The sequence below is a fragment of the Poromitra crassiceps genome, assembly GCF_964638095.1.
Source record: "Poromitra crassiceps genome assembly, chromosome: 8".
NCBI classification, from domain to species: Eukaryota; Metazoa; Chordata; class Actinopteri; order Beryciformes; family Melamphaidae; genus Poromitra; species Poromitra crassiceps.
This window is the reverse complement of record NC_139629.1, coordinates 8650978-8678233: the sequence shown is the minus strand read 5'-3', so window position 1 is coordinate 8678233 and position 27256 is coordinate 8650978. Positions and strand designations below refer to the sequence as shown.

General features: G+C 45.2%; 1 protein-coding gene across 1 annotated transcript in view; it reads left to right on the top strand.

Annotated features, from left to right (window-relative positions):
• Nucleotides 1-27256, top strand: part of itgav (integrin, alpha V) — a 92600-nt gene that overhangs the window by 31628 nt on the left and 33716 nt on the right. Inside the window, exons 3-12 of the mRNA XM_083642108.1 lie at nucleotides 7399-7490; nucleotides 8021-8135; nucleotides 9208-9269; nucleotides 10528-10576; nucleotides 12890-13012; nucleotides 16713-16757; nucleotides 17470-17513; nucleotides 19983-20039; nucleotides 25226-25278; nucleotides 26996-27071. Of these exons, the coding sequence (XP_083498234.1) occupies nucleotides 7399-7490; nucleotides 8021-8135; nucleotides 9208-9269; nucleotides 10528-10576; nucleotides 12890-13012; nucleotides 16713-16757; nucleotides 17470-17513; nucleotides 19983-20039; nucleotides 25226-25278; nucleotides 26996-27071 (716 nt within the window). The remainder of the gene's footprint in view (nucleotides 1-7398; nucleotides 7491-8020; nucleotides 8136-9207; nucleotides 9270-10527; nucleotides 10577-12889; nucleotides 13013-16712; nucleotides 16758-17469; nucleotides 17514-19982; nucleotides 20040-25225; nucleotides 25279-26995; nucleotides 27072-27256) is intronic.

Here is a 27256-nt window from a genome sequence, read left to right as displayed (position 1 = left end):
GATGAAGGTGGTTATAACACACTGATCTCTTGTCTGATGCATCTGACACATGAGGTTAGATGAAGGTGGTTATAACACACTGATCTCTTGTCTGATGCATCTGAGGTTAGATGAAGGTGGTTATAACACACCGATCTCTTGTCTGATGCATCTGAGGTTAGATGAAGGTGGTTATAACACACCGATCTCTTGTCTGATGCATCTGAGGTTAGATGAAGGTGGTTATAACACACTGATCTCTGTCTGATGCATCTGAGGTTAGATGAAGGTGGTTATAACACACTGATCTCTTGTCTGATGCATCTGAGGTTAGATGAAGGTGGTTATAACACACTGATCTCTGTCTGATGCATCTGAGGTTAGATGAAGGTGGTTATAACACACTGATCTCTTGTCTGATGCATCTGACACATGAGGTTAGATGAAGGTGGTTATAACACACTGATCTCTGTCTGATGCATCTGAGGTTAGATGAAGGTGGTTATAACACACCGATCTCTTGTCTGATGCATCTGAGGTTAGATGAAGGTGGTTATAACACACTGATCTCTGTCTGATGCATCTGACACATGAGGTTAGATGAAGGTGGTTATAACACACTGATCTCTTGTCTGATGCATCTGACACATGAGGTTAGATGAAGGTGGTTATAACACACTGATCTCTTGTCTGACACATGAGGTTAGATGAAGGTGGTTATAACACACTGATCTCTGTCTGATGCATCTGAGGTTAGATGAAGGTGGTTATAACACACTGATCTCTTGTCTGATGCATCTGACACATGAGGTTAGATGAAGGTGGTTATAACACACTGATCTCTGTCTGATGCATCTGAGGTTAGATGAAGGTGGTTATAACACACTGATCTCTTGTCTGATGCATCTGACACATGAGGTTAGATGAAGGTGGTTATAACACACTGATCTCTGTCTGATGCATCTGACACATGAGGTTAGATGAAGGTGGTTATAACACACTGATCTCTTGTCTGATGCATCTGACACATGAGGTTAGATGAAGGTGGTTATAACACACTGATCTCTTGTCTGATGCATCTGAGGTTAGATGAAGGTGGTTATAACACACTGATCTCTTGTCTGATGCATCTGACACATGAGGTTAGATGAAGGTGGTTATAACACACTCATCTCTTGTCTGATGCATCTGACACATGAGGTTAGATGAAGGTGGTTATAACACACTGATCTCTTGTCTGACACATGAGGTTAGATGAAGGTGGTTATAACACACTGATCTCTTGTCTGATGCATCTGACACATGAGGTTAGATGAAGGTGGTTATAACACACTGATCTCTTGTCTGATGCATCTGACACATGAGGTTAGATGAAGGTGGTTATAACACACTGATCTCTTGTCTGACACATGAGGTTAGATGAAGGTGGTTATAACACACTGATCTCTTGTCTGACACATGAGGTTAGATGAAGGTGGTTATAACACACTGATCTCTTGTCTGATGCATCTGACACATGAGGTTAGATGAAGGTGGTTATAACACACTGATCTCTTGTCTGCCTTCTGTGCGCTTACAAGGAATCACTTTCTCAAGTCTCAAGGCCAAAATGCAAAGGCTGCTAGTGTTGAGTGAATGTTCCAGGTGGTTAAAAGAATATATTGTTTGTTTGTTTGTTTGTTTTTGATTGTTGTTGGTCAACTTAGTCGTTAAGCCCTAAAGTATTACCACTAACAACTTATTATTTAAAAAATGTCAATCTTACCTTGAAGTACAGTAAGAAGGACATGACTTTGCTAGTTGTTCACTGTGGTGTATGCTAAACAGTTAAGCCTTTGGCATAGTCTTCGCCCAGCCACGCGCATAGGGCGCGCGGCGATTTTTACGTCATCGCACGGGGCGTGTCGGGGGGTGAGGCCTGAGCACAGCGCGGCGCGTCCATGGAGATTTTTCTATCAGCGCGTCGGGTTTTGGCACATTGTCAACATGGACGCTTTTGAGGGAAGACTCCAGGGGAAAATGGCGGTGATTGAGTGCCAGACAGTCTGAATGAAATTGAATGTAACGTTCCCAATTCTATGTATCTGGTAGCTAACAATCTCCTGAGGACACATTCTGGTGTCTCTGTGCTGGCACCTCCACTGGTCAGCTGACCGATGGAACAGTCACCCAATAGCCTGGTGCCTTCCTTTCAGGTTGTGAGTGTAAAGTGGACAGCAGGGCCTGGTGCCTTCCTTTCAGGTTGTGAGTGTGAAGTGGACAGCAGGGCCTGGTGCATTCCTTTCAGGTTGTGAGTGTGAAGTGGACAGCAGGGCCTGGTGCCTTCCTTTCAGGTTGTGAGTGTAAAGTGGACAGCAGGGCCTGGTGCCTTCCTTTCAGGTTGTGAGTGTGAAGTGGACAGCAGGGCCTGGTGCCTTCCTTTCAGGATGTGAGTGTAAAGTGGACAGCAGGGCCTGGTGCCTTCCTTTCAGGTTGTGAGTGTAAAGTGGACAGCAGGGCCTGGTGCCTTCCTTTCAGGTTGTGAGTGTGAAGTGGACAGCAGGGCCTGGTGCCTTCCTTTCAGGTTGTGAGTGTAAAGTGGACAGCAGGGCCTGGTGCCTTCCTTTCAGGATGTGAGTGTAAAGTGGACAGCAGGGCCTGGTGCCTTCCTTTCAGGTTGTGAGTGTAAAGTGGACAGCAGGGCCTGGTGCCTTCCTTTCAGGTTGTGAGTGTAAAGTGGACAGCAGGGCCTGGTGCATTCCTTTCAGGATGTGAGTGTAAAGTGGACAGCAGGGCCTGGTGCCTTCCTTTCAGGTTGAGAGTGTAAAGTGGACAGCAGGGCCTGGTGCCTTCCTTTCAGGTTGTGAGTGTAAAGTGGACAGCAGGGCCTGGTGCCTTCCTTTCAGGTTGTGAGTGTAAAATGGACAGCAGGGCCTGGTGCATTCCTTTCAGGTTGTGGGTGTAAAGTGGACAGCAGGGCCTGGTGCCTTCCTTTCAGGTTGTGAGTGTAAAGTGGACAGCAGGGCCTGGTGCCTTCCTTTCAGGATGTGAGTGTAAAGTGGACAGCAGGGCCTGGTGCCTTCCTTTCAGGTTGTGAGTGTAAAGTGGACAGCAGGGCCTGGTGCCTTCCTTTCAGGTTGTGAGTGTAAAGTGGACAGCAGGGCCTGGTGCCTTCCTTTCAGGATGTGAGTGTAAAGTGGACAGCAGGGCCTGGTGCCTTCCTTTCAGGTTGTGAGTGTAAAGTGGACAGCAGGGCCTGGTGCCTTCCTTTCAGGTTGTGGGTGTAAAGTGGACAGCAGGGCCTGGTGCCTTCCTTTCAGGATGTGAGTGTAAAGTGGACAGCAGGGCCTGGTGCCTTCCTTTCAGGTTGTGAGTGTAAAGTGGACAGCAGGGCCTGGTGCCTTCCTTTCAGGTTGTGAGTGTAAAGTGGACAGCAGGGCCTGGTGCCTTCCTTTCAGGATGTGAGTGTAAAGTGGACAGCAGGGCCTGGTGCCTTCCTTTCAGGATGTGAGTGTAAAGTGGACAGCAGGGCCTGGTGCATTCCTTTCAGGTTGTGAGTGTAAAGTGGACAGCAGGGCCTGGTGCCTTCCTTTCAGGATGTGAGTGTAAAGTGGACAGCAGGGCCTGGTGCATTCCTTTCAGGATGTGAGTGTAAAGTGGACAGCAGGGCCTGGTGCATTCCTTTCAGGTTGTGAGTGTAAAGTGGACAGCAGGGCCTGGTGCCTTCCTTTCAGGTTGTGAGTGTAAAGTGGACAGCAGGGCCTGGTGCATTCCTTTCAGGATGTGAGTGTAAAGTGGACAGCAGGGCCTGGTGCCTTCCTTTCAGGTTGTGAGTGTAAAGTGGACAGCAGGGCCTGGTGCATTCCTTTCAGGATGTGAGTGTAAAGTGGACAGCAGGGCCTGGTGCCTTCCTTTCAGGTTGTGAGTGTAAAGTGGACAGCAGGGCCTGGTGCATTCCTTTCAGGTTGTGAGTGTAAAGTGGACAGCAGGGCCTGGTGCCTTCCTTTCAGGATGTGAGTGTAAAGTGGACAGCAGGGCCTGGTGCCTTCCTTTCAGGTTGTGAGTGTAAAGTGGACAGCAGGGCCTGGTGCCATCCTTTCAGGTTGTGAGTGTAAAGTGGACAGCAGGGTTTGGTGCCTTCCTTTCAGGATGTGAGTGTAAAGTGGACAGCAGGGCCTGGTGCATTCCTTTCAGGTTGTGAGTGTAAAGTGGACAGCAGGGCCTGGTGCATTCCTTTCAGGATGTGAGTGTAAAGTGGACAGCAGGGCCTGGTGCCATCCTTTCAGGATGTGAGTGTAAAGTGGACAGCAGGGCCTGGTGCCTTCCTTTCAGGATGTGAGTGTAAAGTGGACAGCAGGGCCTGGTGCCTTCCTTTCAGGTTGTGAGTGTAAAGTGGACAGCAGGGCCTGGTGCCCTCCTTTCAGGTTGTGAGTGTAAAGTGGACAGCAGGGCCTGGTGCCTTCCTTTCAGGATGTGAGTGTAAAGTGGACAGCAGGGCCTGGTGCCTTCCTTTCAGGATGTGAGTGTAAAGTGGACAGCAGGGCCTGGTGCCTTCCTTTCAGGTTGTGAGTGTAAAGTGGACAGCAGGGCCTGGTGCCTTCCTTTCAGGTTGTGAGTGTAAAGTGGACAGCAGGGCCTGGTGCCTTCCTTTCAGGTTGTGAGTGTAAAGTGGACAGCAGGGCCTGGTGCCTTCCTTTCAGGTTGTGAGTGTAAAGTGGACAGCAGGGCCTGGTGCCTTCCTTTCAGGTTGTGAATGTAAAGTGGACAGCAGGGCCTGGTGCCTTCCTTTCAGGTTGTGAGTGTAAAGTGGACAGCAGGGCCTGGTGCATTCCTTTCAGGATGTGAGTGTAAAGTGGACAGCAGGGCCTGGTGCCTTCCTTTCAGGTTGTGGGTGTAAAGTGGACAGCAGGGCCTGGTGCCTTCCTTTCAGGTTGTGGGTGTAAAGTGGACAGCAGGGCCTGGTGCCTTCCTTTCAGGTTGTGAGTGTAAAGTGGACAGCAGGGCCTGGTGCCTTCCTTTCAGGTTGTGAGTGTAAAGTGGACAGCAGGGCCTGGTGCATTCCTTTCAGGATGTGAGTGTAAAGTGGACAGCAGGGCCTGGTGCCTTCCTTTCAGGTTGTGGGTGTAAAGTGGACAGCAGGGCCTGGTGCCTTCCTTTCAGGTTGTGGGTGTAAAGTGGACAGCAGGGCCTGGTGCCTTCCTTTCAGGATGTGAGTGTAAAGTGGACAGCAGGGCCTGGTGTAGGGGTCGACCGATATGGGTTTTTCAGGGCCGATATCGATATCGATTATCGGCAATGAAAGACACCGATAACCGATATTTTGGAACCGATATATGTTTGCAGTAAAAATTTAAATCTTGGTGTCAAAATTTAGAATAACACGACCCGTTGTTGAAATTCATTTTCTTCAGTTTATCCAACTACAATATTATTTGAAAATATTCACTCTATTAATATTGATATGAATCAAAGTGTGTGTGTGTGTGTGTGTGTGTGTGTGTGTGTGTGTGTGTGTGTGTGTGTGTGTGTGTGTGTGTGTTTGTTCAATCTAGTGGAGACTTGGGCACATTATCAAGATAAAGCTGTGTACTTTAAACAAACTAACAGCTCACCACAGAAACAAAATAATAAAGAGGGTTTCCCTCAGCTTACACTACTCGACACTAACCTCGCACCAGGCTCTCTCAAAGGAGAACACAAACAGGTTCATGCGGGCATCTGCTGACCAATGTCTCATCCTAGTTTATTCGGTTCCCTTTTTATTGCAAACGAGTCCGCTGACGTACTAATGTCTCATCCTACTTTATTCGGTTCCTTCTTCCTCCTCCGCTCTGAAAAGTGGTGCCCGCAGCAGCCTGCTTGCGCTGCGTTACACATGCGAGTGGATTGGAGATATATATTTTCAGGACGCTACAGGACTATTGATTAATAAAACAGCTTCGCGCTTGACAACCATGGCCATTTGATTAAAAAAGAGCGACGCTACACCGTGGACGCTATGGAATTAAAATCTTGTGTCCTGCCCCAGTTTACAAGGTACACCAATCGTATCGGACTTTCTCCAAAAACACGGATAGACACAGACAGACACGGACGGACTGCTATGGCACACCAAATGAACATTTGCGAACAATCTGCGTTTGTGTGTGTCTGTCCGTGTTCGTTGGAGAAAGTCTAGTGAAGGCAGTCACACTCACTCACACAGCCGCACCAGGCACAGTCCACTCGCTTATCAACGAGCTTTGTGGGGCAGGCAGCGTCTCAAATTTCATCTCTGAGGAGCCCTCTGATAGGCTATTGCTCAATATGTAACCAATCAGATAGCGCTGTGGGCGGGACATTGCCACAGGGCAGACAGGGGCTGCAGCAGAGAGAGAGACACACAGGCTTCTGCAGCGCTTCATGGCGAAAGTAAATAATTTTTTAATAAATGTATTATAACGGCAAACAGCCAATGAAAATGCCGATACAGATAATCGGCAAAATGCTGAATATCGGCCATAATAATCGGCCAAACCGATAATCGGTCGACCCCTAGCCTGGTGCATTCCTTTCAGGTTGTGAGTAGAGCCCGACCGATATGGGATTTTTGAAACCGATACCGATACCGATTTTAGGGAATAAAAAAATAGCGATAACCGATATATCGGCCGATATATATATATATATATATTTTTTTATCAAATGTTTATCCCCCATTAGTGCTAATCCCCCATTAGTGCAATTTTTTTATTTATTTATCCTGGTTGCTGCTCCACCCTCTGCCGATCTGGGGAGAGCCGAAAACTGGCTCCATGCTTCCACATGGGCAGTTAGCCAGCCGCTTCTTTTCACCTGACAGGGGAAGCTTCACCGGTAGGACATAGCACGTGGGAGGATCACGCTATTCCAACGAGTTCCCCTCCCTCCGAACAGGCGCCCTTAACGACCAGAGGAGGCACCACATCAGCAACCCTCAAATATCAAACACTTGACAAAGATATGATTGAGTTGACATGAATTGAAATATGTGATGTAGGCAGGATATTTTACAGCTTATTGATAAACTCAATGCAATGAAACAGTAAACTTAACTGGGAATTTAATAATTATAAATAACTAGAAATACAAAAACACAATAGAACAAATAGTTAAGAAGAAATATCAAATATACACAACATGCTGTCCATGCTGTCTATAACTTATATATATATATATATATATATATATATATATATATATATATATATATATATATATATATATATATATATTAAAAAAAAAAAAAAAAATCGGCGCCAAATATGACCGATACCGATATATCGGTAATCGCAAATATCGCCAATATCGGCCGATAATATCGGCGGGCCGATAATATCGGTCGGGCTCTAGTTGTGAGTGTAAAGTGGACAGCAGGGCCTCCAGGCATGAGGGAACTCATAAAGCTGTGTGTCTCTGCAGATGACAGGACGAGCACGAGTGGGGCTCAGATGGAGTTTAAATCCAAGCAGTGGTTCGGGGCCTCGGTGCGATCCGACGGGGAACACATCCTGGTGAGACACGCACACACATGCACACACACACACACACACACACACACACACACACACACACACACACACACACACACTAGAGATGTAACGCTATGAACATTTCACATCACGATTATCGTATTATCACGGTATTCGTAAAAAATTGCTGAAAATGTTCAAAAAGTACAGAGAGACTCACTGAAATCATTTTACAACGTTTTATATTGAAAACTCAGACCCAAAAAGGATTGAGACACTCACTGAAATCATTTCTCCAAGGCTGCGCGTTTGCATCTGGAAGACGGTTGCCAACTTTGGTTGATGATGCACGGGATTTACCATGTTTTTCAAAGCACTGTAATCATGGTAACACGGTAATCACGGTACCGCGGTTTTAATGATAATGAAAATTTGAAACGGTACGGTTATCGTAAGGAATTTTATCACGGTTATCATTAAAACCGGTTATTGTTACATCCGTAACACACACACACACACACACACACACACACGCACGCAGTAGTGACGTGTGTGTTTGATGTGTGTTGCAGGCCTGTGCTCCTCTGTACCAGTGGGCGACGTTTGGCTTGTTGGAGCGCGAGCCGGTGGGAACCTGCTTCCTGAAGAAAGGCTCGTCGGTGGTGGAGTACTCGCCCTGCAGATCCAGTCAGTGCTGCTTCTCTCCTCTCTGCCTCCCCCCCACCACCACTGCTCCTAATCTCATCACACCTGTGCTGCTTCTCTCCTCTCTGCCTCCCCCACCACCACTGCTCCTAATCTCATCACACCTGTGCTGCTTCTCTCCTCTCTGCCTCCCCCCCCCCCACCACTGCTCCCAATCTCATCACACCTGTGCTGCTTCTCTCCTCTCAGCCTCCCCCACCACCACTGCTCCTAATCTCATCACACCTGTGCTGCTTCTCTCCTCTCTGCCCCCCCCCCCCACCACCACTGCTCCCAATCTCATCACACCTGCACCATGATGTGTTTACTTCATCCATCTCTCCATTTCCCACTCATATCTCTCCATCTCTCTCTCTCTCTCTCTCTCTCTCTCTCTCTCTCTCTCTCTCTGTGTTCATTCAATACATCATTTATCGACTCACCCTTCTCTTGCTTTCTTTCTCTCTCAGTTTTATGTACTTTACTGGCATTACTGAAACAATATTTCCAAAGCTGTTTACAAAATATAACTTTTTAAAAACCAACACTTTATACATTCAAATTTTAACGAGATGATTAATTGCCTCATTTGAAAACGTGCACTTTACAATAACACACGGTGACTATAAGTAATATTAATCTCTGAAAGAAGATAATATAGGAGAGGGCTACGATGCTCTGGATCAAAGTTAAAAACTTAAAAAAGAAGGTGCTCTTTGGAACTCAAAAGGGGAAAGTCCATATAAAATTGGAAAAAAAAGTCCAAGGCAACTCTTCTTATGATTAAAAAGCCTTTCTATTCTTTCTATTTCTACGCTCCAACATGTTTCGGCCTAAGCCTTCATCAGGGACAATCTGTGGACAATCCAGATTGTCCCTGATGAAGGCTTAGGCCGAAACATGTTGGAGTGTTCGAATTTGAACTAGCCATGATAGAAGAGAGAATGTCTCTCTTCCTCTCTCTGTCTCTCTCTGTGTGTGTGTCTCTCTCTCTGTCTCTGTCTCTGTCTCTCTGTCTCTCTCTCTGCCATGTCTACCCTAACCACCTCTCTGTGTCTTTTGTTTGTCCGTCCAGCTGCGTTGTCTCCAGAGGGACAGGGTTTCTGTCAGGCTGGCTTCAGCGCTGACTTCCTGAAGGTGCGTAAGCGACACCCAGCAGTCACACTGTGTGTTATCATGGGCGGGCCCAGTGGGAGCATTTCACATGAGATTAGATTACACTTCACTGATCCCATAGGGGACATTTGGGAGCACATGTCTTTCAGTTACAATATGCAAGACCCACTCTGAGTTTCTCATCCCAGAGTTGCTACAGATACAACACAGTGTACTGTTGCTGGCGACCAAGTGGTTACAACCTCAACAGGTCTGGCTCAGATATGATGAATTGTAAGTTTAATTGTCATGATGTATTTGTATGTACTGTATCCACACACCTGTGTGGGGGATCACTACTGCACTATACATTTTTTTTCAACCTGGACCCTATTTTCCACACTGTATGTGTCTAAGGTACTCACCGAGATAGCCTTGTTTACAGCTCGTCAAACAACTACCAGTGTAACCCAGTCGGGCATTTGTGCACCGTCATTCCACGTTCGCTAAAACTACTTGTTTTGCCGCTGGATAATATTCATGTATAGAGTCGTTTCCATGTTGCCAAACACTATAATGACAGTTTGAGTCTCCCAGCGTTTCCATGTGGCCAAACACTATAATGACAGTTTGAGTCTCCCAGCGGCAAAACAAGCAGTTTTAGCGAACGTGGAATGACGGTGCACACAAATGCCCGACTGGGTTACATTGGTAGTTGTTTGACGATATTGCTCGAGCTGTAAACAAGGCTATCTCTGTGAATACTCAACCAATTTGAAAAAAATATGTCACGATGAGTCCCTTAGACCAGCCCCATCTCATGGGAGAGCGTATGTATGACACGCGGGGTGTTATCTCGTGTCATACATACGCAGAAACGCAGTTTCTCGTGCAGTTCATACGCAACTTCAGCGGCAACAGTGTGGAAAATAACGGGGGGGAAAAAACGAAATTATCCTTTAACCACACTTTCCCTCGTTATCAATATCCACTCTGTGCAAGCCATCACTGTCCCTCTCCATCTCGCTGATCCAATCATCTAAGAGAGAGAGAGAGAGAGAGAGAGAGAGAGAGAGAGAGAGAGAGAGAGAGAGAGTACCGGTATATGCACATCATTTACTACAGTATGTCACTACGCCACTCAGGGAGGCGTACGCCATGTTGCAGTCACTGTCATTCTGGTCTCTGCACCTGTTTCCAACTGGAACGTAAGGTTGCTTCTGAAGAAATGTGAAAATGTAGTTATAAAATAAGATAATGAATCAAATTGTCTCTTTCTCTTCTTCTCCTTCTGGTCCAGAACAAGAAAAGAGTGGTGGTGGGAGGACCTGGCAGCTTCTACTGGCAGGGTAAGTGTTACGTGTGTGTGTGTGTGTGTGTGTGTGTGTGTGTGTGTGTGTGTGTGTGTGTGTGTGTGTGTGTGTGTGTGTGTGTGTGTGTGTGTGTGTGTGTGTGTGTGTGTGTGTGTGTGTGTGTGCACACGTGTGTAAAGCTACTTGAGAGGAAGTGACTGAGAAAGCAGGAGGTCAGCCAGCTACATGAACACTCCGTCTTTCCCTTCCTTCCTCTCTGTCTTGGTATCAGTGGAAATGTTAGCAGACACACGCGCTCATCTGATGCTGATGAGCAGCACGCTATGAGCATTTATCCCAGGGAAGCTGTTAAGCTGCAAACTGATAACTAGAGCTGGGCGATATGACATTCATATCACTGTATACTGTCACATTACCCCAAATCATTATGCGTTTCAACCACTTTGCAGAAATACTGCTTTCACGATTAGCTTCATAAATGGTCAAAATGTTTTTTATTTTATTTTGAAGGTAACCCCTTCCTTCCTTCCTTCCTTCCTTCCTGTCTGGCTTGCTGCTTTCTGTTGCTGCTGTTTATATTTCTCTCTTCTCTGTCTGCTCAGTCATGGTGGCTATCCCTGCTCATGCTGACCTCCCACTTCTTCTTCTGCTGTATATTCCAAACAAAATGGAAATACTCACTTCCTGTGCATCAGAAGATTTTTCCCAGGAAGGAGCGACCAGACTCTGGCTGTTTATAACAGACAGAGGAGAAGATTGATCAGAATCAGAGTCACTTTTATATACAATATGCAAGATTACATAGGAGGAATTTGTCTTAGTGTCAGTATGCAGCACAGCGGTCTTAGTGTCAGTATGCAGCACAGCGGTCATATCCATAGAGATATCAGAGATCAAAGGAAAATATCTCAAAGACAAAATGACAACATTGGAAGTGCAATCCAAAATAATATATACACAGGAGTGATAAGGAGGCATTAAACCGGAATTTAAAGTCCAAGTTAAAGGGATACTCCACTTTTTCGGGAGTTTAGCTCATTTGCCACATTCCCCCCGACATAACCAAGATACACCATGCCTTACCGGCACTGTCCGCTCAGTTTACAGTGAGCTACAGTCGTGAAGTTAGTTAGTATTGCCATAGAATGGCAATACTAATACTAAGGGCAGCCCAAGGACGGTGCTGCGGCTGTACACTACAGGATTGGGGATTCTAGAGCGGGATTCTAGGGCAGGTACATAGACGTCTGTTCAGATGTGCGTTTACTGTGGTGGTTGAATCACTGATCCTGTCTGCCTGGTCTGGGCTAGCAGCTAAATGCTAACTATGCTGAATGTGGAGAACAGGAGGATTTACCCCCACCCTGACCACGCCCCCAGCCAGCTACCCCAGCGTCTATGACGAGACATTGACTGTATCTATAGTGTTTTTATCTGTCCTATTTCTCATTGTGAGTTGCACTTCACGGCCACGGTAGGATGTTCATCTACTGAACGATCTAAATGATCGAGTGTCCTGTATCTTTAAACTTGCTTTGTGTGTCAGATATCATTAATCATGACACTGTTGAGACTCGCTCCCTCCCAGACTGAACGCCCAGCCTTCAGCACCATAAGAGCTTAATAGGCAGGTAAAGTCCAGGCAGGTTAGAGTTCTCTCTCTCTCACTGTGTGTGTCTGTGTGTGTGTGTGTGTGTGTGTGTGTGTGTGTGGATGTGTGTGTGTGTGTGTGTGTGTGTGTGTGTGTTACACCAGTCTGTGTGTTGTAATCCGGGGCTGTCTGACATTACAGGGTGTGACACACATGAGAGACTGCAATATGGCTTATAGCCTGAACACCGAGTCAAATGCACACACACACACACACACACACACACACACACACACACACACACACACACACACACACACACACACACACACACATTCTCTCTCCCTCTCGCTCTCTCCCCCTCTTTCTCCCTCTCTCTGTAGTGGTAAGGCTCCTCCTGGGGTGTGTTAGCCTAATTACTGTTTCCTGTTGAGTCAACACACACACACACGCACACACACACACACACACACACACACACACGCGCGCACACACACACACACACACACACACACACAGCTCTGTTTTTTATCAGACAGAGTTGTTGTTAACACTCAGTCTCTGTGGCTGTTGTGTTGGTTGTATAATTAGGTGTGTGTGTGTGTGTGTGCGTGTGTGCGTGCATGCATCTCTGTACTGAATGACTGTCAGCTTGTAAACAAACTAATGTAAATAATCTGTTCTGATCATTTTGACCAACACTAGTTTCTCTATTCTATTCTATTCTATTCTATTCTATTCTATTCTATTCTATGCAGGCCAGCTGATTTCCGATGATGTCCAGGAGATTTTCGAACGGAACAAGAATGAGTTCAACACTCCCTATGCGAACACTTTGACCACCAAGTCTGCCAGCGCCCAGTACGATGACAGCTACCTCGGTAAACGCTGATCTGAACTGATTCATTTGGATTTTCATAGATAGTTACATCTATAGCAAACATCTAGCTTCTCTTAAGACTGCGTTTTCATTAGGGCTGGGAATCACCAGATGCCCCACGATACAATATTATCACAATGCTTAAGCCACCATACGATAGTATTGCGATATGCTAGTATTGCGATATATTGAGTATTGAGATATTGCGATATATTGCCATGTATTACCTTTTTTCAACTGCAAATTATGTCCCCAAAGGAAGAAAAACCTGGTCCACATCTGTTTTATCTAATGAGATAAAGTTTCCAGTCTGTTCATCTCACTTCTATCATTTTTACTGCAGCAAAGTGGGATTGTCAAGCAGACAGACTGACCAACACTGTCATAAAATGTTGCATGCAATTGACAATTTATATGATGAAGTATTGCGATACTTGGCATTCCTACAATACGATATATTGCCACACAAGAGAACACGATAGTGTGCTGTATGGATCCCCCCCCCACCCCTAGTTTTCATTGTATTTCTTTGCATACTTGGCGAGGCGAGGAGGTGAGGAGAGGAGGTGAGGGTGTGGAGGAAAACGCATTTGGAGGAAAAATGGTTGAACGAAAAATGGTGGATCCTCAGGACCATTTCTGCTAAGAAGCTTCTTAAGGAGTTAAGAAGGCTCCAAAGAAGTGTTTCCCAAACGCCTTCTTAACAGCCTTCTTAACACATCGCTAAAGAAGGCTCTTAACTCATTGAGTGCCAGCCACTTTTGGAGAACGGACGCTCCCAGTGCCAGAGTTTCAGAGCGTTTTCAGTGATTTCTCGAGGCCCACAGAATATTGTGTGATATTACTATGTAAACACCAAACACGCACAAAGAATGATGAGACTCTCTTCTATCATCTGCAAAAAAAAGTTTATTGATACCATTTTCCGTTCTTTAGTTATGAGCCGGAGAAGATAGGCTGTTTTGAGCAAAAAGACAGGTTTCAAATTATAAGCTGAGATATTCAGCCTTTTGTGAAATTAAGCATTTCAAGCACATTCACTGACTCTAGCTAATATTTTCTGATGTAGTGACGTGGTGTAGTTGTGTGGTGCCTGCGTGCCCCACCCCCCTCTCCCCCCCTCAGCTGCAAACTCCTCCCCACACTAACACACAGCCTACACGCACCCAGTCTATTTTCGGAGCGCTTCGTTTTTGTGCACCGGGCCGCTCCCAGCGCGACACGGAAATGCCAAACCGACTGCAGGGAAAGGTTTGGCCCTTCGGCGTCGGGTGCTGCCTTTCTGGCGGGTAATCGTGTGGAGAAACTATATGCAGACAGACAGACAGAGGCAGAGGAGCTCAGTTGTGGGCGCGGATTGACTGCGGTTCGCAGACAACGTCAGCTGCAGACAGAGCAATCTATATGGCTCTGGCTGCAGCATGCATCGGTTTCTCTTTGATCACGGCTTTTTCCTCCTGTTTTCCGGACCTTTCTGTAATCTGGAGAGCACTGTCGCCACCTAATGAGTCCGTAAAATAGGTTATACACCTTCAATAGCTCCCATATTTGTACAGGAGATGCCTGAGGCTTTGATCCACGTCCCACCGTCAAAAAACGCAATTGACGAACATACTCGTCCTTGGCACTCTACGTTACTAAACGAAATGACGAACATACTCGTCCATGGCACTCAATGAGTTAAGAAGCATCTTAACTGGAGCTGTCCACCGTCTCGATGTGAGAGGTCCTCGGCGGCCCACTTGATGGCAGTCTGAACCCACCAGTGGGCCACGACCCAGTGGTTGAGAAACACTGTTGTAGCATAACCTAATCATGGTCATGTTAAACAAGAACTTCTTCTATTAAACATTATTTATTTCAGACATGGACTGCAGTTCAAATTGCTTTATATACACAGCATTAGGGGTGTCACGATACACTAATTTCACGATACGATACGATAAACGATATTGGGTTCACGATAACGATACGATACGATATTTTAACAATATTTTTTTTAACAAAAGTTTAAATTTTTTATTTATTTATTTATCATTTATTTAACCATGTGAGTCCCGTTGAAATCGAAACCTCTTTTCAAGGGAGCCCTGGGAAAATACTGTAAAAATAGTCTTTCATTTGAAATACACAAAATACAAAACAAATGCTGTTTTTGGAAATTGTTATTATAATAACTAGAAAACAACATGGAAGATAATGCTTCTCTTGCAATAGAATGGGTCACACTGTCACAAACTAAATGTTTGTTGCATGGTGAAAGAAAAATAAAGTATACAATCTATTTCTTAAATAACTCTTGTTAAAAAACTTAACTTAATCTTATGTACCCCTTGAGCTGTTTTGCCATGCCAGTAGTAGTCTGCCCCCTCACTCATGCGTGTTGATTCTGCTAAATTTGTTCTATTATTATTCATTATTATTATTTTTTACGATATAATTTTTTTCTGACGATACGCATATCGTGACGTTTTGATATCGCGATATATCGTGCGACGAAATATTGTGACACCCCTACACAGCATACAACAAAATTGCGAGAAACACTACAGAATTTAAGCGACCTTGGGTTCTGTGAAAGGTGCTATATAAATCCACAACATTCTTATTATAAAAGGAATCCATTCTGATTAGAGGAATATAACCTACAGTAAAACATTTAAAACACAAGTAACCATACATACAGGAGAGATTTTCAAGTGTTCCCCAATTTTAAACACTAAAGGGTGCATGAAAGAAAGGAAAAAGGGAAAAACACAAGAGGAACAGTGGACACAAGTATCTCCTTTTGCCTGATGCGGCTGGATCTGCCAGTGTTTCGTCATTAAGAAGGTGTTAAGAATGCCCCAGACCCTTCTTACAAAACCTTCTTAACGAAAGATCATCTTAGCGCTAAGAAGCTTTTGGGAAACGCAGCCTTCTTAACGGAAGATAATTTTAGGCTAAGAAGCAATCGGGAAACGCGTTGGCTTCGTTGGCTTCTTAAGAAGGGTCAAAGAAGCTTCTTAGCGCTAAGAAGCTTTTGGGAAATGCATGCCTTCGTAACGAAAGATCATCTTAGGCTAAGAAGCAATTGGGAAACGCGTTTGCTTCTTAAGGGGGCCTTAACAAGGGTTAAAGAAGCTTCTTAGCGCTAAGAAGCTTTTGGGAAACCCAGCCTTGGTCTGTTTCTGATCTATTTTGATTGGACTATTCTGCTGTGCAAAGCAAATACCAGTAGCTGTTAGAACAGTACATTAGTTCAATGATGTTCATCATGTCTTCATTTATAATTAGACGTTTATGTTTTGTTGTGTTCAGAGAGTGACTCGTCGAAACTGTCAAGGTAAATAAAAAACATCTATAAACCTATGTCTGAACACAAGAAAACATAAACGTTTAAGAACAGTACATTGTACATTTATGAACTGCTTTTGCAACAACATGTTTTTGTTCATGCCAATAAAGCTGTTTGAATTTAGAAAGTGACTCCAGAGTTTAACTGCTACTGGCTGAAGTATCGCTAGGACAGAAGTGGCTCAGTGTATCATTCTGAAGCATTTATGGGTAGAATTTATGTTAATATGAAATGTACACCTTACTCAGTCATGACAGGCCTGTAATAACATCTGTGTGTGTGTGTGTGTGTGTGTGTGTGTGTGTGTGTGTGTGTGTGTGTGTGTGTGTGTGTGTGTGTGTGTGTGTCTGTGTCTGTGTATCAGGATACTCTGTGACAGTCGGGGATTTCAACGATGATGGAGAAGACGGTAAGCACCCATGCGGACCGGATGCTTTGTGTGGAGTGAGCAGAGCGAGGCTGCGGGTTCGATTCCCTCTGGAGTAGAGGTGTGCACGGGCCTGGAAATGAAGCCCGAGCCCACGACGTTCAGGCCCGACCCAAAACTAACTTGAGCCGTCTGTAATGTCACATTTGAAGCCCAAAGCCAACCTGAAACCCAAAATCAAAATGTTCCAATAAGTCATAGCCTTGTCGCAAATTTTATTTTTTATTCTTATTTTATTTGTTTCTGCCTTCATTGGACAGGATACTAGGTAGACAAGAAAGGTGGTGAGAGAGAGGGCATGATATGTGGTAAAGGTGGTGAGAGAGAGGGCATGATATGTGGTAAAGGTGGTGAGAGAGAGGGCATGATATGTGGTAAAGGTGGTGAGAGAGAGGGCATGATATGTGGTAAAGGGGGTGAGAGAGAGGGCATGATATGTGGTAAAGGGCCATGGGTCGGATTCGAACCCGAAACGGCAGATACTACAACATTTATAAAGGACTTGATTTTCCCTTTGTCGTTTGTAAAAGAGAAAATCTAGTAAAACAAAAATGAAAAAGGCCCATTTTGGCTTCGTCGAGCAAACCTCAGAGCCCCTGACCTCTGACCTCTGACCTCTCTGCTGGACATGTTTGTGTGTGTTGCTAGGAAAAAAGTCCTTACTCACATATCTGTCTGTTCTCACATACTACAGATTACATCACTGGTGTCCCGAGGGGGGACAAGGCTCTTGGATATGTAAGTGTTTCTAGTTTATACTACACACGCACGCACGCGCACGCACACACACACGCACGCACGCACACACACACACACACACACACACACACACGCACAAACACACACACACACACACGCACACACAGTGGATTAGAGTATTATTGTCAGTGTGATTTCACCTACCAGGGCTTGTAAACAAATTCACATGACTCACGAGCGGCTTGTTTATTGGACAGTTTTGGTCAGCTGTCATAACTAATCTGAGTCCAGTCTACAGTATAGCTTGTTTTCGACCACGTGATTGAGATGACGTCTGCGTGACGTCTGAGGGGCAGCTCAGACGTCAGAATGGAGGAAAGCGAGTATGCCAGAGGCTCCACGCTGCAGGCATCACCCGAAGATTGCAAAACATATAGGATATGATGATCCATATGGAATGAAGAGAAGCGGTTTTCCCAGCATCTTGTCTGATATTGCTAGTGCTTTCCTATAGAGACACTGCAAAACGCGTCATCATTCAGAAGCCACGCCCAAGACGGGGGAAAATACAAGGAAGCACTGCCTGACGACTGCAGCTAGCAAAACAAACCGCGGCTAACCGGGGCGAACGGGGGAACTCTCGTCAGATATAAATAGTTTTGCAGGGTTTTACAGGGATTTGGACAGTTTTCTTTTTAGATAATGTCAAAAGGTTATTTCAGTACACTTCCTCCAACGGAGAGGGAAAGGTACATTGAGAAAATTAACTCAGTTGGCCTGGAGCAGTGTCCCTTTTCATTGCCCAAACAACGCTGGATAAACGATCCCACACAGTGGCCTGAAGTGAAATACTATGACATGAGTTTTTAGGCATGTTTAAATTCATGAAAATAACGCTGGTGTAACATCAGACAGATGGCATCAGACGCGCTGCCTGGCGTTCTCCTATGTCACGTAGTTGCACACAAAGATCATATATATGGAAGATGAACACTCCAACTTACTTCCTTGACAGCTAAATCCACATTTTCTTCTCGCGAATGCTCAATGGCTTCCTTGTTTTGCTCGGGAGTACAAAAAAACTTTAATTGGCGATTTTTTACATTTGTGGTGTGTGCAGCCCCACCACAGAACAGCTTTTAGCTATGTTTAATTCAAGGAAAATTATGCTGGTGTGTGGGAGTGAACGGAGCGATTTCCCCCGTGGTGGGCGTGGCCTATTTCATGCAGTGTCTCTATGTATCCTGCTGCTGGTTGCCCCCCGGGTATGATCACGTGGTTTGCAAGCAAGCCAATGGTCAATGGTCTCGCGGCGTCACCTGAAAACAAGCTATATGACGGGCTCATCTGTCTCTTCTTCTGTGGTGTTCATACCAGTTTAGAACACATGAAGAAACAGCTGAATATGAGCATCCGTCCAGACTTCATTTTGTTCTGCTATAGGTTGTCCACCTCCTTCTAATCTACAGGGTTCTTCTACGTCTCAGGGTTGAACCACACTGTAGAGCACTGAGCCTCTTGCTGCTTTAAGCTCAATTCAGATTTACCCCGAACCTGATAATACCCCTGGAGGAGAGGTTTTGGAGGTTCTGTAAACTGTGCAGAATGGCCCATGTTGTGCGAGCGTGTGTGTTTGGAAATGAAGCCGTGAGCAGACCTGTGTGAGACTGTAGACCTGTGTGAGCAGACCTGTGCGAGACTGTAGACCTGTGTGAGCAGACCTGTGTGAGACTGTAGACCTGTGTGAGCAGACCTATGTGAGACTGTAGACCTGTGTGAGCAGACCTGTGTGAGACTGTAGACCTGTGTGAGCAGACCTGTGTGAGACTGTAGACCTGTGTGAGCAGACCTGTGTGAGACTGCGTCTGTGGACTCTCCTGGTGAAATATCTTGTCATGTGTGATGCCCTGTCACAGCTCAGTCATAATAGTGTGAAAACCACAACGACCCAAAGACTCCCGGTTTACAAGACAGCAGGTTGTGTAGTGTGAACAGAGCAGGTTGTGTAGTGTGAACAGAGCAGGTTGTGTAGTGTGAACAGAGCAGGTTGTGTAGTGTGAACAGAGCAGGTTGTGTAGTGTGAACAGAGCAGGTTGTGTACAGAGCAGGTTGTGTAGTGTGAACAGAGCAGCAGGTTGTGTAGTGTGAACAGAGCAGGTTGTGTAGTGTGAACAGAGCAGGTTGTGTAGTGTGAACAGAGCAGGTTGTGTAGTGTGAACAGAGCAGCGACCGTGGGCTCGTCTGTCTGTGCCTTCATTTGGTGCCAGCTGAGCTGAGCTGAAGCAGGAAACACATGTGGTTGTTAGTTTCCTCTACACATCATCTAGTTAGCAGATCATATAAGGAAAGTAATGGTGAGCTTTTTTCTGCATGACACACAGATGCACGCGCACACACAAACACGCACACACACACACACACACACACACACACACACACACACACACACACACACACACACACACACACACACACAGATGACTTCCTTTTTCTTTTTCCATATTTCAGGTGAACATCTTCAATGGCCATAACATGAACTCCATGGTGAACTTCACAGGGACACAGGTGGTTAAAAAACACTCCTCTATATCTCATCTCATATCTAAAACATGAAAATAACCACCCAAAAAACGGTTATCTATCTATCTATCTATCTTTCTATCTATCTATCTATCTATCTATCTATCTATCTATCTATCTATCTATCTATCTATCTATCTATTTATCTATCTATCTATCTATCTATAGTCTCTATCTATCTGTCTGTCTGTCTGTCTGTCTGTCTGTCAAGCAAGCTTGCTCCAAAGTTCAAGAGGAATGAAGGATGGAGAGAACCAAAGAGAGAGGTGCCATCAACAGATGGACCAGAGTTAATGACAGACTTCCTCTTCGTTTCCTCCATAACTCATCAACCACTCCTCTCTCTCTCTCTCTCTCTCTCTCTCTCTCTCTCTCTCTCTCTCTCTCTCTCCCTCTCTCTCTCTCTCTCTCTCCCTCTCTCTCTTCCTCTCTCTCTCTCTCTCTCTCTCTCCCTCTCTCTCCCTCTCTCTCTCTCTGTCTCTCAGTGATTCACATGTTGTGTTCTCTCTCTCCTGTTAGTCATTGGGTGGTTTCAGTCTGTTCAGTCCAGTAAATTACTAACTTATGTACCGTAATTTCCGGACTATAAGCCGCGGCTTTTTCCCCATTTTTTGGCCCTGCGGCTTATATAACGGTGCGGCTTATCTGGATTTTTTCAGAAAAAAATAAAAAATAAAAATAAAAATCTCTCTTCTTTAGCACTCTTTCTAACTATAAATCCACTTCTGTTTTAATTTCCTCTCTTGCCCTCTTTTCACCACACCGCGGACACTGTGTGCACTGTAAAAAAAAACAAAGGTGGTGTTGTGTTATGTTGTTTTGTTGAAATGTTAATACGGTAAATGGGAGCTTCCTCAAACAGCCATCTCTTTCCCGACAATCCCCTCTGTGCATGAACCCTTACATATGGTATTTACGGTAAGCAAACGGCCACTCGGTGACCTCCAAAATCGATGGATTTTACAGGTTACACAGCTTCATCTGCACATTTTATGTGCATTGCTTTGCTGCTTGTTTTTTCGATTATTTTTTTGTAAAGCACCTTGAATTGCCTTTGTGTATGAAAGGTGCTATATAAATAAAATTTGACTTGACTTGACTTGACATCATTTGGCGGAAATCAACCGGTTACTCCTACCGGTTCAAAGTTCATTACAGTAGCAGACCGGAATCACAACAACAGGAGCAGCAGCAGCAAAGGGTCGTGCACTAACTCTCTCTCACTCACCATGGGGAAGAAACGCAGAAATGCACACGATGCAGCTTTCAAGTTGAAGGCAGTCAATCTCGCATTAAAAGACGGAAATCGAGCAGCAGCACGTAACCTTGGCATCAACGAGTCAATGGTGAGACGTTGGAAGGGGCAGCAGGAAGAACTGTCTCAATGCAAAAAGACCAAAAAGTTCTTCAGAGGTAATAAAAGCAGATGGCCCGAACTTGAAGATTCCCTTGAAGATTGGGTGTTGACACAGAGAGCAGACGGCCGAGGTGTTTCCACCGTGCAGATCCGACTGAAGGCCAAAACAGTCGCCACTGAAATGAAAATTGAACATTTCAGAGGTGGGCCATCTTGGTGCTTCCGATTCATGAGACGAAAGGGACTGTCCGTCAGGGCGAGGACTACTGTGTGCCAACAACTCCCTCCCGACTACCAGGAGAAAATCACAAACTTCGGCGAATTCACACAAAGGAAGATCAAGGAATATTCCATCGAACCGGAGCAGATCATAAATATGGATGAAGTGCCTTTGACGTTCGACCTGCCACTCACTCGGACTGTTAACAAGAAAGGTGAATCGTCGATCACGTTGAGAACCACTGGGCACGAGAGAACGAATTTCACTTGTGTTCTCGGCTGCTCTGCATCTGGAGTAAAGCTGCCGCCAATGGTGATTTTTAAGCGGATCACAATGCCGAAAGAAAAAATTCCCAGCGGGATATGCCTCAAAGTCAACAAGAAAGGATGGATGATGGAGAGTGTGATGAAGGAGTGGCTAGCTGAGTGCTACGTCAAGCGCCCTGGAGGATTCTTTCGCCAAAAAAAAGCTCTGCTCGTTCTCGACAGCATGAGGGCTCATATAACAGATTCCGTGAAAGCAGCCATCAAGAGCACAAACTCAATTCCAGCTGTGATTCCTGGGGGCACAACGAAGCATCTGCAGCCACTTGACATCAGTGTCAATCGTGCGTTCAAAGTGGCACTACGCGTTCAGTGGGAGGCGTGGATGACGAGCGGCGATAAATCATTCACCAAAACTGGTCGCATGCGAAAAGCAACTTTCGCTCAAGTTTGCCAGTGGATCCTGACAGTGTGGAGGAGTGTGAAAACATCCACGATCACCAACGGGTTCCGAAAGGCTGGACTGCTGCGTGATGAAGAGGATGACGCCGCCACAGCTGAGGGCCTTCAGAGGCTGTTCGATTCCGACACCGACAGTGACGAAGAGGAGTTCGTTGGTTTTGAGAGTGACAACGAAGGAGAGAGGAGAGTGGTTGACGAAGCCACCCTGAACCTGTTCGTTTCCGACACTGAAGTTGAGGACTTTGGTGGTTTCAGTACGCAGGAAGAAGAGGAAGACGAGGATTAGTGACTTGACTTCTCTGGTTACAGCCGTTTGCTGCACCTTCACCTAAAAGATGAAGACAAGGATTAATTACTTTTCTGGTAGGCTCAGTACTGTTCACTGATTGTTTTATTATTGTTTTACAGTTATTTTGTTTACAGCCGTGACTGCACCTTATCCTTTTGAGGATTGTTTTATTATTGTTTTACAGTTATTTTGTTTACAGCCATGACTGCACCTTATCCTTTTGAGGATTGTTTTATTATTGTTTTACAGTTATTTTGTTTACAGCCGTGACTGCACCTTATCCTTTTGAGGATTGTTTTATTATTATTATTATTGTTTTATTTTTTATATTTATTTTGTTGAAATGTTAATAAATGGGAGCTTCCCCAAACAGCCATCTCTTTCCCGACAATCCCCTCTGTGCACGAACCCTTACATATGGTAATTAAACATTAAAACACAATAAAAAAAACAAAAAAAAAACATTAAAACACCCGCGGCTTATAGTCCGGTGCGGCTTATATATGTAACAAACAGGCAATTTTGCTGCTGCGGCTTATACTCCGGTGCGCCTTATAGTGCGGAATTTACGGTAATTCTACAGTTTAAATAATTCCTCGTAAAAACTCATAAGTCTTCTAATTACAGAGTCAAAGTAGAAATGTGTGGCTCATTTCACAGACGATGCGTCTGTTCTCAGTCGCCAGAAGGTAGAATATTACTAACGTTCTGATACTTTTATTGAACCCTATGACTGTGTTGACTGTCTCCGTGTTGACTCCATAACGAACGTTCACAGCTGGTGAGAGAAGGAAACAGGAAATAGGAAAAATTAAAACTAAATGCAAAACAAACATTGTTCCTTCCACCGGCTCTGCAACACTGGACCTGTTCCTGGGAGATTTTAGTGTAGTGGAATATACTTTATTCAGAAAATAAAGTATATTTCTTGATTCGCATCCTCAGCTGGATCCAGAGTAACTCTTCAGACTCCTCCTCTTCCTCCTCCTGCTGTGTTAACAGCTGGATCCAGAGGAACACTTCAGACTCCTCCTCTTCCTCCTCCTGCTGTGTTAACAGCTGGATCCAGAGGAACACTTCAGACTCCTCCTCTTCCTCCTCCTGCTGTGTTAACAGCTGGATCCAGAGGAACTCTTCAGACTCCTCCTCTTCCTCCTCCTGCTGTGTTAACAGCTGGATCCAGAGGAACTCTTCAGACTCCTCCTCTTCCTCCTCCTGCTGTGTTAACAGCTGGATCCAGAGGAACACTTCAGACTCCTCCTCTTCCTCCTCCTGCTGTGTTAACAGCTGGATCCAGAGGAACTCTTCAGACTCCTCCTCTTCCTCCTCCTGCTGTGTTAACAGCTGGATCCAGAGTAACTCTTCAGACTCCTCCTCTTCCTCCTCCTGCTGTGTTAACAGCTGGATCCAGAGGAACTCTTCAGACTCCTCCTCTTCCTCCTCCTGCTGTGTTAACAGCTGGATCCAGAGGAACTCTTCAGACTCCTCCTCTTCCTCCTCCTGCTGTGTTAACAGCTGGATCCAGAGGGACTCTTCAGACTCCTCCTCTTCCTCCTCCTGCTGTGTTAACAGCTGGATCCAGAGGAACTCTTCAGACTCCTCCTCTTCCTCCTCCTGCTGTGTTAACAGCTGGATCCAGAGGAACACTTCAGACTCCTCCTCTTCCTCCTCCTGCTGTGTTAACAGCTGGATCCAGAGGAACACTTCAGACTCCTCCTCTTCCTCCTCCTGCTGTGTTAACAGCTGGATCCAGAGGAACTCTTCAGACTCCTCCTTTTCCTCCTCCTGCTGTGTTAACAGCTGGATCCAGAGGAACACTTCAGACTCCTCCTCTTCCTCCTCCTGCTGTGTTAACAGCCAGTAAAGTGCTAGATGTTTCTCCTGTGATGTGAGCACTCAGTAAATGTGGTTTAGAGACGTCGCCTCGCTTTTGAAAATGTTTAGTAAAGCAACATGTTTTCTTTGTCAGTTTAAAGTAAAACCCAATAAAGACAAACTAGATTTAGTTTGAGAAACAAATCATACGCACAGATGTTAATACAAAAAATTGCGACTAAAGTGAAAAACAGATCCAAAGCATTACAGGCCCCCCATATTACTTTTGTTGAAAGATAACAGAGAAAATGATGTATTACTTAGAAAATGTAGAAAAAGCAAGGAGTCTTCAAACTGTTGACAGGCGGGGTTTTTTATCAGTGTTTCTTCCAAAAAAAGTTTTCCTGGGAGTCAAAATGAGACATTCGCCATTTGAAAACTGTCAAAATGATGTGCTGGTGTGTATTTAAAACTCATTATTCGGAGGATCGTTCATGTGATCACACTTGGAACATGTTACGGCTTAATTGTCTGTTTTCTGTTCAATGCTTAAGCAGCGTTTCTTTCCAGACTGGATATATTGTTTTGAGCTTGGATTAACTTTACAGTGTTTTTTTTTTTGCATTTGTATTTGCTGTGTCACATTGTGTCAATGTGTGACTGAAACTGTTGTCGAAGTCCAATACATATAAGCCAGACTTGAGTATTAGAATGACATCCCTCTCTCTGCTGTCTCCATGTTGTCTCTCCTGTCTGTCCTCCCAGATGGCAGCCTACTTTGGTCATGCTGTAGCTGCGTCTGATGTCAACAAGGACGGGTGAGTGTGTGTGTTCTGCCGTCACACTCTGTCTGGTCTCATGAACTCAACTCTGTTATTTTATGATTTTCTGCACCCGCTTCCTCACTTTAAAGAGGCATTAGCTTATCAATCATCTTTATCGGCCTCTACAGGTGATGAGGAGGAATTACAACAACATGGATAGAACGTTTCTCCTCTTACACACAGTACACACACACACACACACACACACACACACACACCCACACACCCCTCCCATCCTCTTGAGCTACGATGGCCTGTAATAGAGAGCCGCAGCAACGAGTCCGGATATCATCGATGCTAACACTCCTGGTTCTTCACAGATTTCGCCTATGGGAGTTTTGAATGGGTTTTTGGCGCGATGCTTCTAATAATCTCTCTGAGCAACGCTGGCTTAATCAAACGCGAACCAGTGTTTAGTAATATCATCTTCACACACGAGGACCACTTTTACGAGTTTTGAAGCTTTTACGTGCCGTTAAAAGGACGGCTAGCTAGCAAACGGCTAAATGAGACTACACTTTTGAGTCGATGGGGATATATACGTCAATAACGTCACCACTTCAAAGGGCGAACACGGAAATTCTCTTTCCCTCACCTGGTTCAGCCCCGTTCAGCCCGGGGTAATCAGTGCACACATCAACAACAGTCCAGGTTGAGTGCTGACGTGACGTGGAAGCCTATGCGACACTGTGTGTAGTTCTGGATTAGCTTAGCTCGAGCATTTTACTTCTAGGGCTCGCATATACGCTTCAAAACTCATGAAAGTGGTCCTCATGTGTGAAGATTATCCGACGGAACTCTGGTTCGCGTTTGATTAATCTTGCGTTGCCCAGAGACCGTATTTGAAGCATCGCGGCAAAAACCCATTCAAAAATCCCATAGACAGAAACAGTGAAGAACCAGGAAGTTCGGGACTTCCGCATTCTGCCTACAAAAATACGTCATCCCTGCGGCTCTCTATAGACTACTTGTACAACTCCACTACTTCCTGAAATGAGTAGGGCATCTTGGTTTCCTGTCCTACACTATTGGATGAACTGATTAATGTCAGGTGTGCCTGATCAGTGATCACTGTTGTTGTGACTGCAGCAGTCGGGCACACCTGACATTAATCAGTTCATCCAATAGTGTAGGACAGGAAACCACAAGATGCCCTACTCAGTTCAGGAAGTAGTGGAGTTGTGCAAGTAGTCTATTGACCCAAACAATGAAGTAACAGTTCCCCACTAGAGACTAGCTAGCTAATCAGAGGAGAGATCAACAGAAACCAGCTGATGTATCACCATGCTGATGTATCACCATGCTGATGTATCACCATGCTGAATACTGGAATCACCCGGTGGTTAGAAACGGCAGCAGTTTGGTTCCAAAACAGATGACAGAGCAGAAAGTGAGTGTAGAAAGGCAGAAATGTCAGCAGCTGAGTCAGAGGTATCGATCAACAAGCCTATGGTCCTTATGTGCTGTGGGAAAGGGGGGAAAAGAAGAATGATTGACACTTTTAACTCTCCATCTGTCTGTCTCCACACAGTATGGTCTCTCTCTCTGTCTCACACACAGTAGGTCTCTCTGTCTCACACACAGTATGGTCTCTCTGTCTCACACACAGTATGGTCTCTCTCTCTGTCTCACACACAGTAGGTCTCTCTGTCTCACACACAGTAGGTCTCTCTGTCTCACACACAGTATGGTCTCTCTGTCTCACACACAGTATGGTCGATCTGTTGGTTGGAGCTCCTCTCTTCATGGACAGATGGTCAAATGACAAACTGAGGGAGGTGGGGCAGGTAGGAGACACACACACTCCGTCACACCTTGTGTATCTGGTGACCTGCTAACACATACTGATACATACACACAGTGAACAGACTTAAGGTCCTTACACATCAGGAGCATTTTTTTCCGTGCGATTAATTCGTACGTCAATAATATTTTCCGAACCTATATCAGTCAATGGAACCATGCATACCAA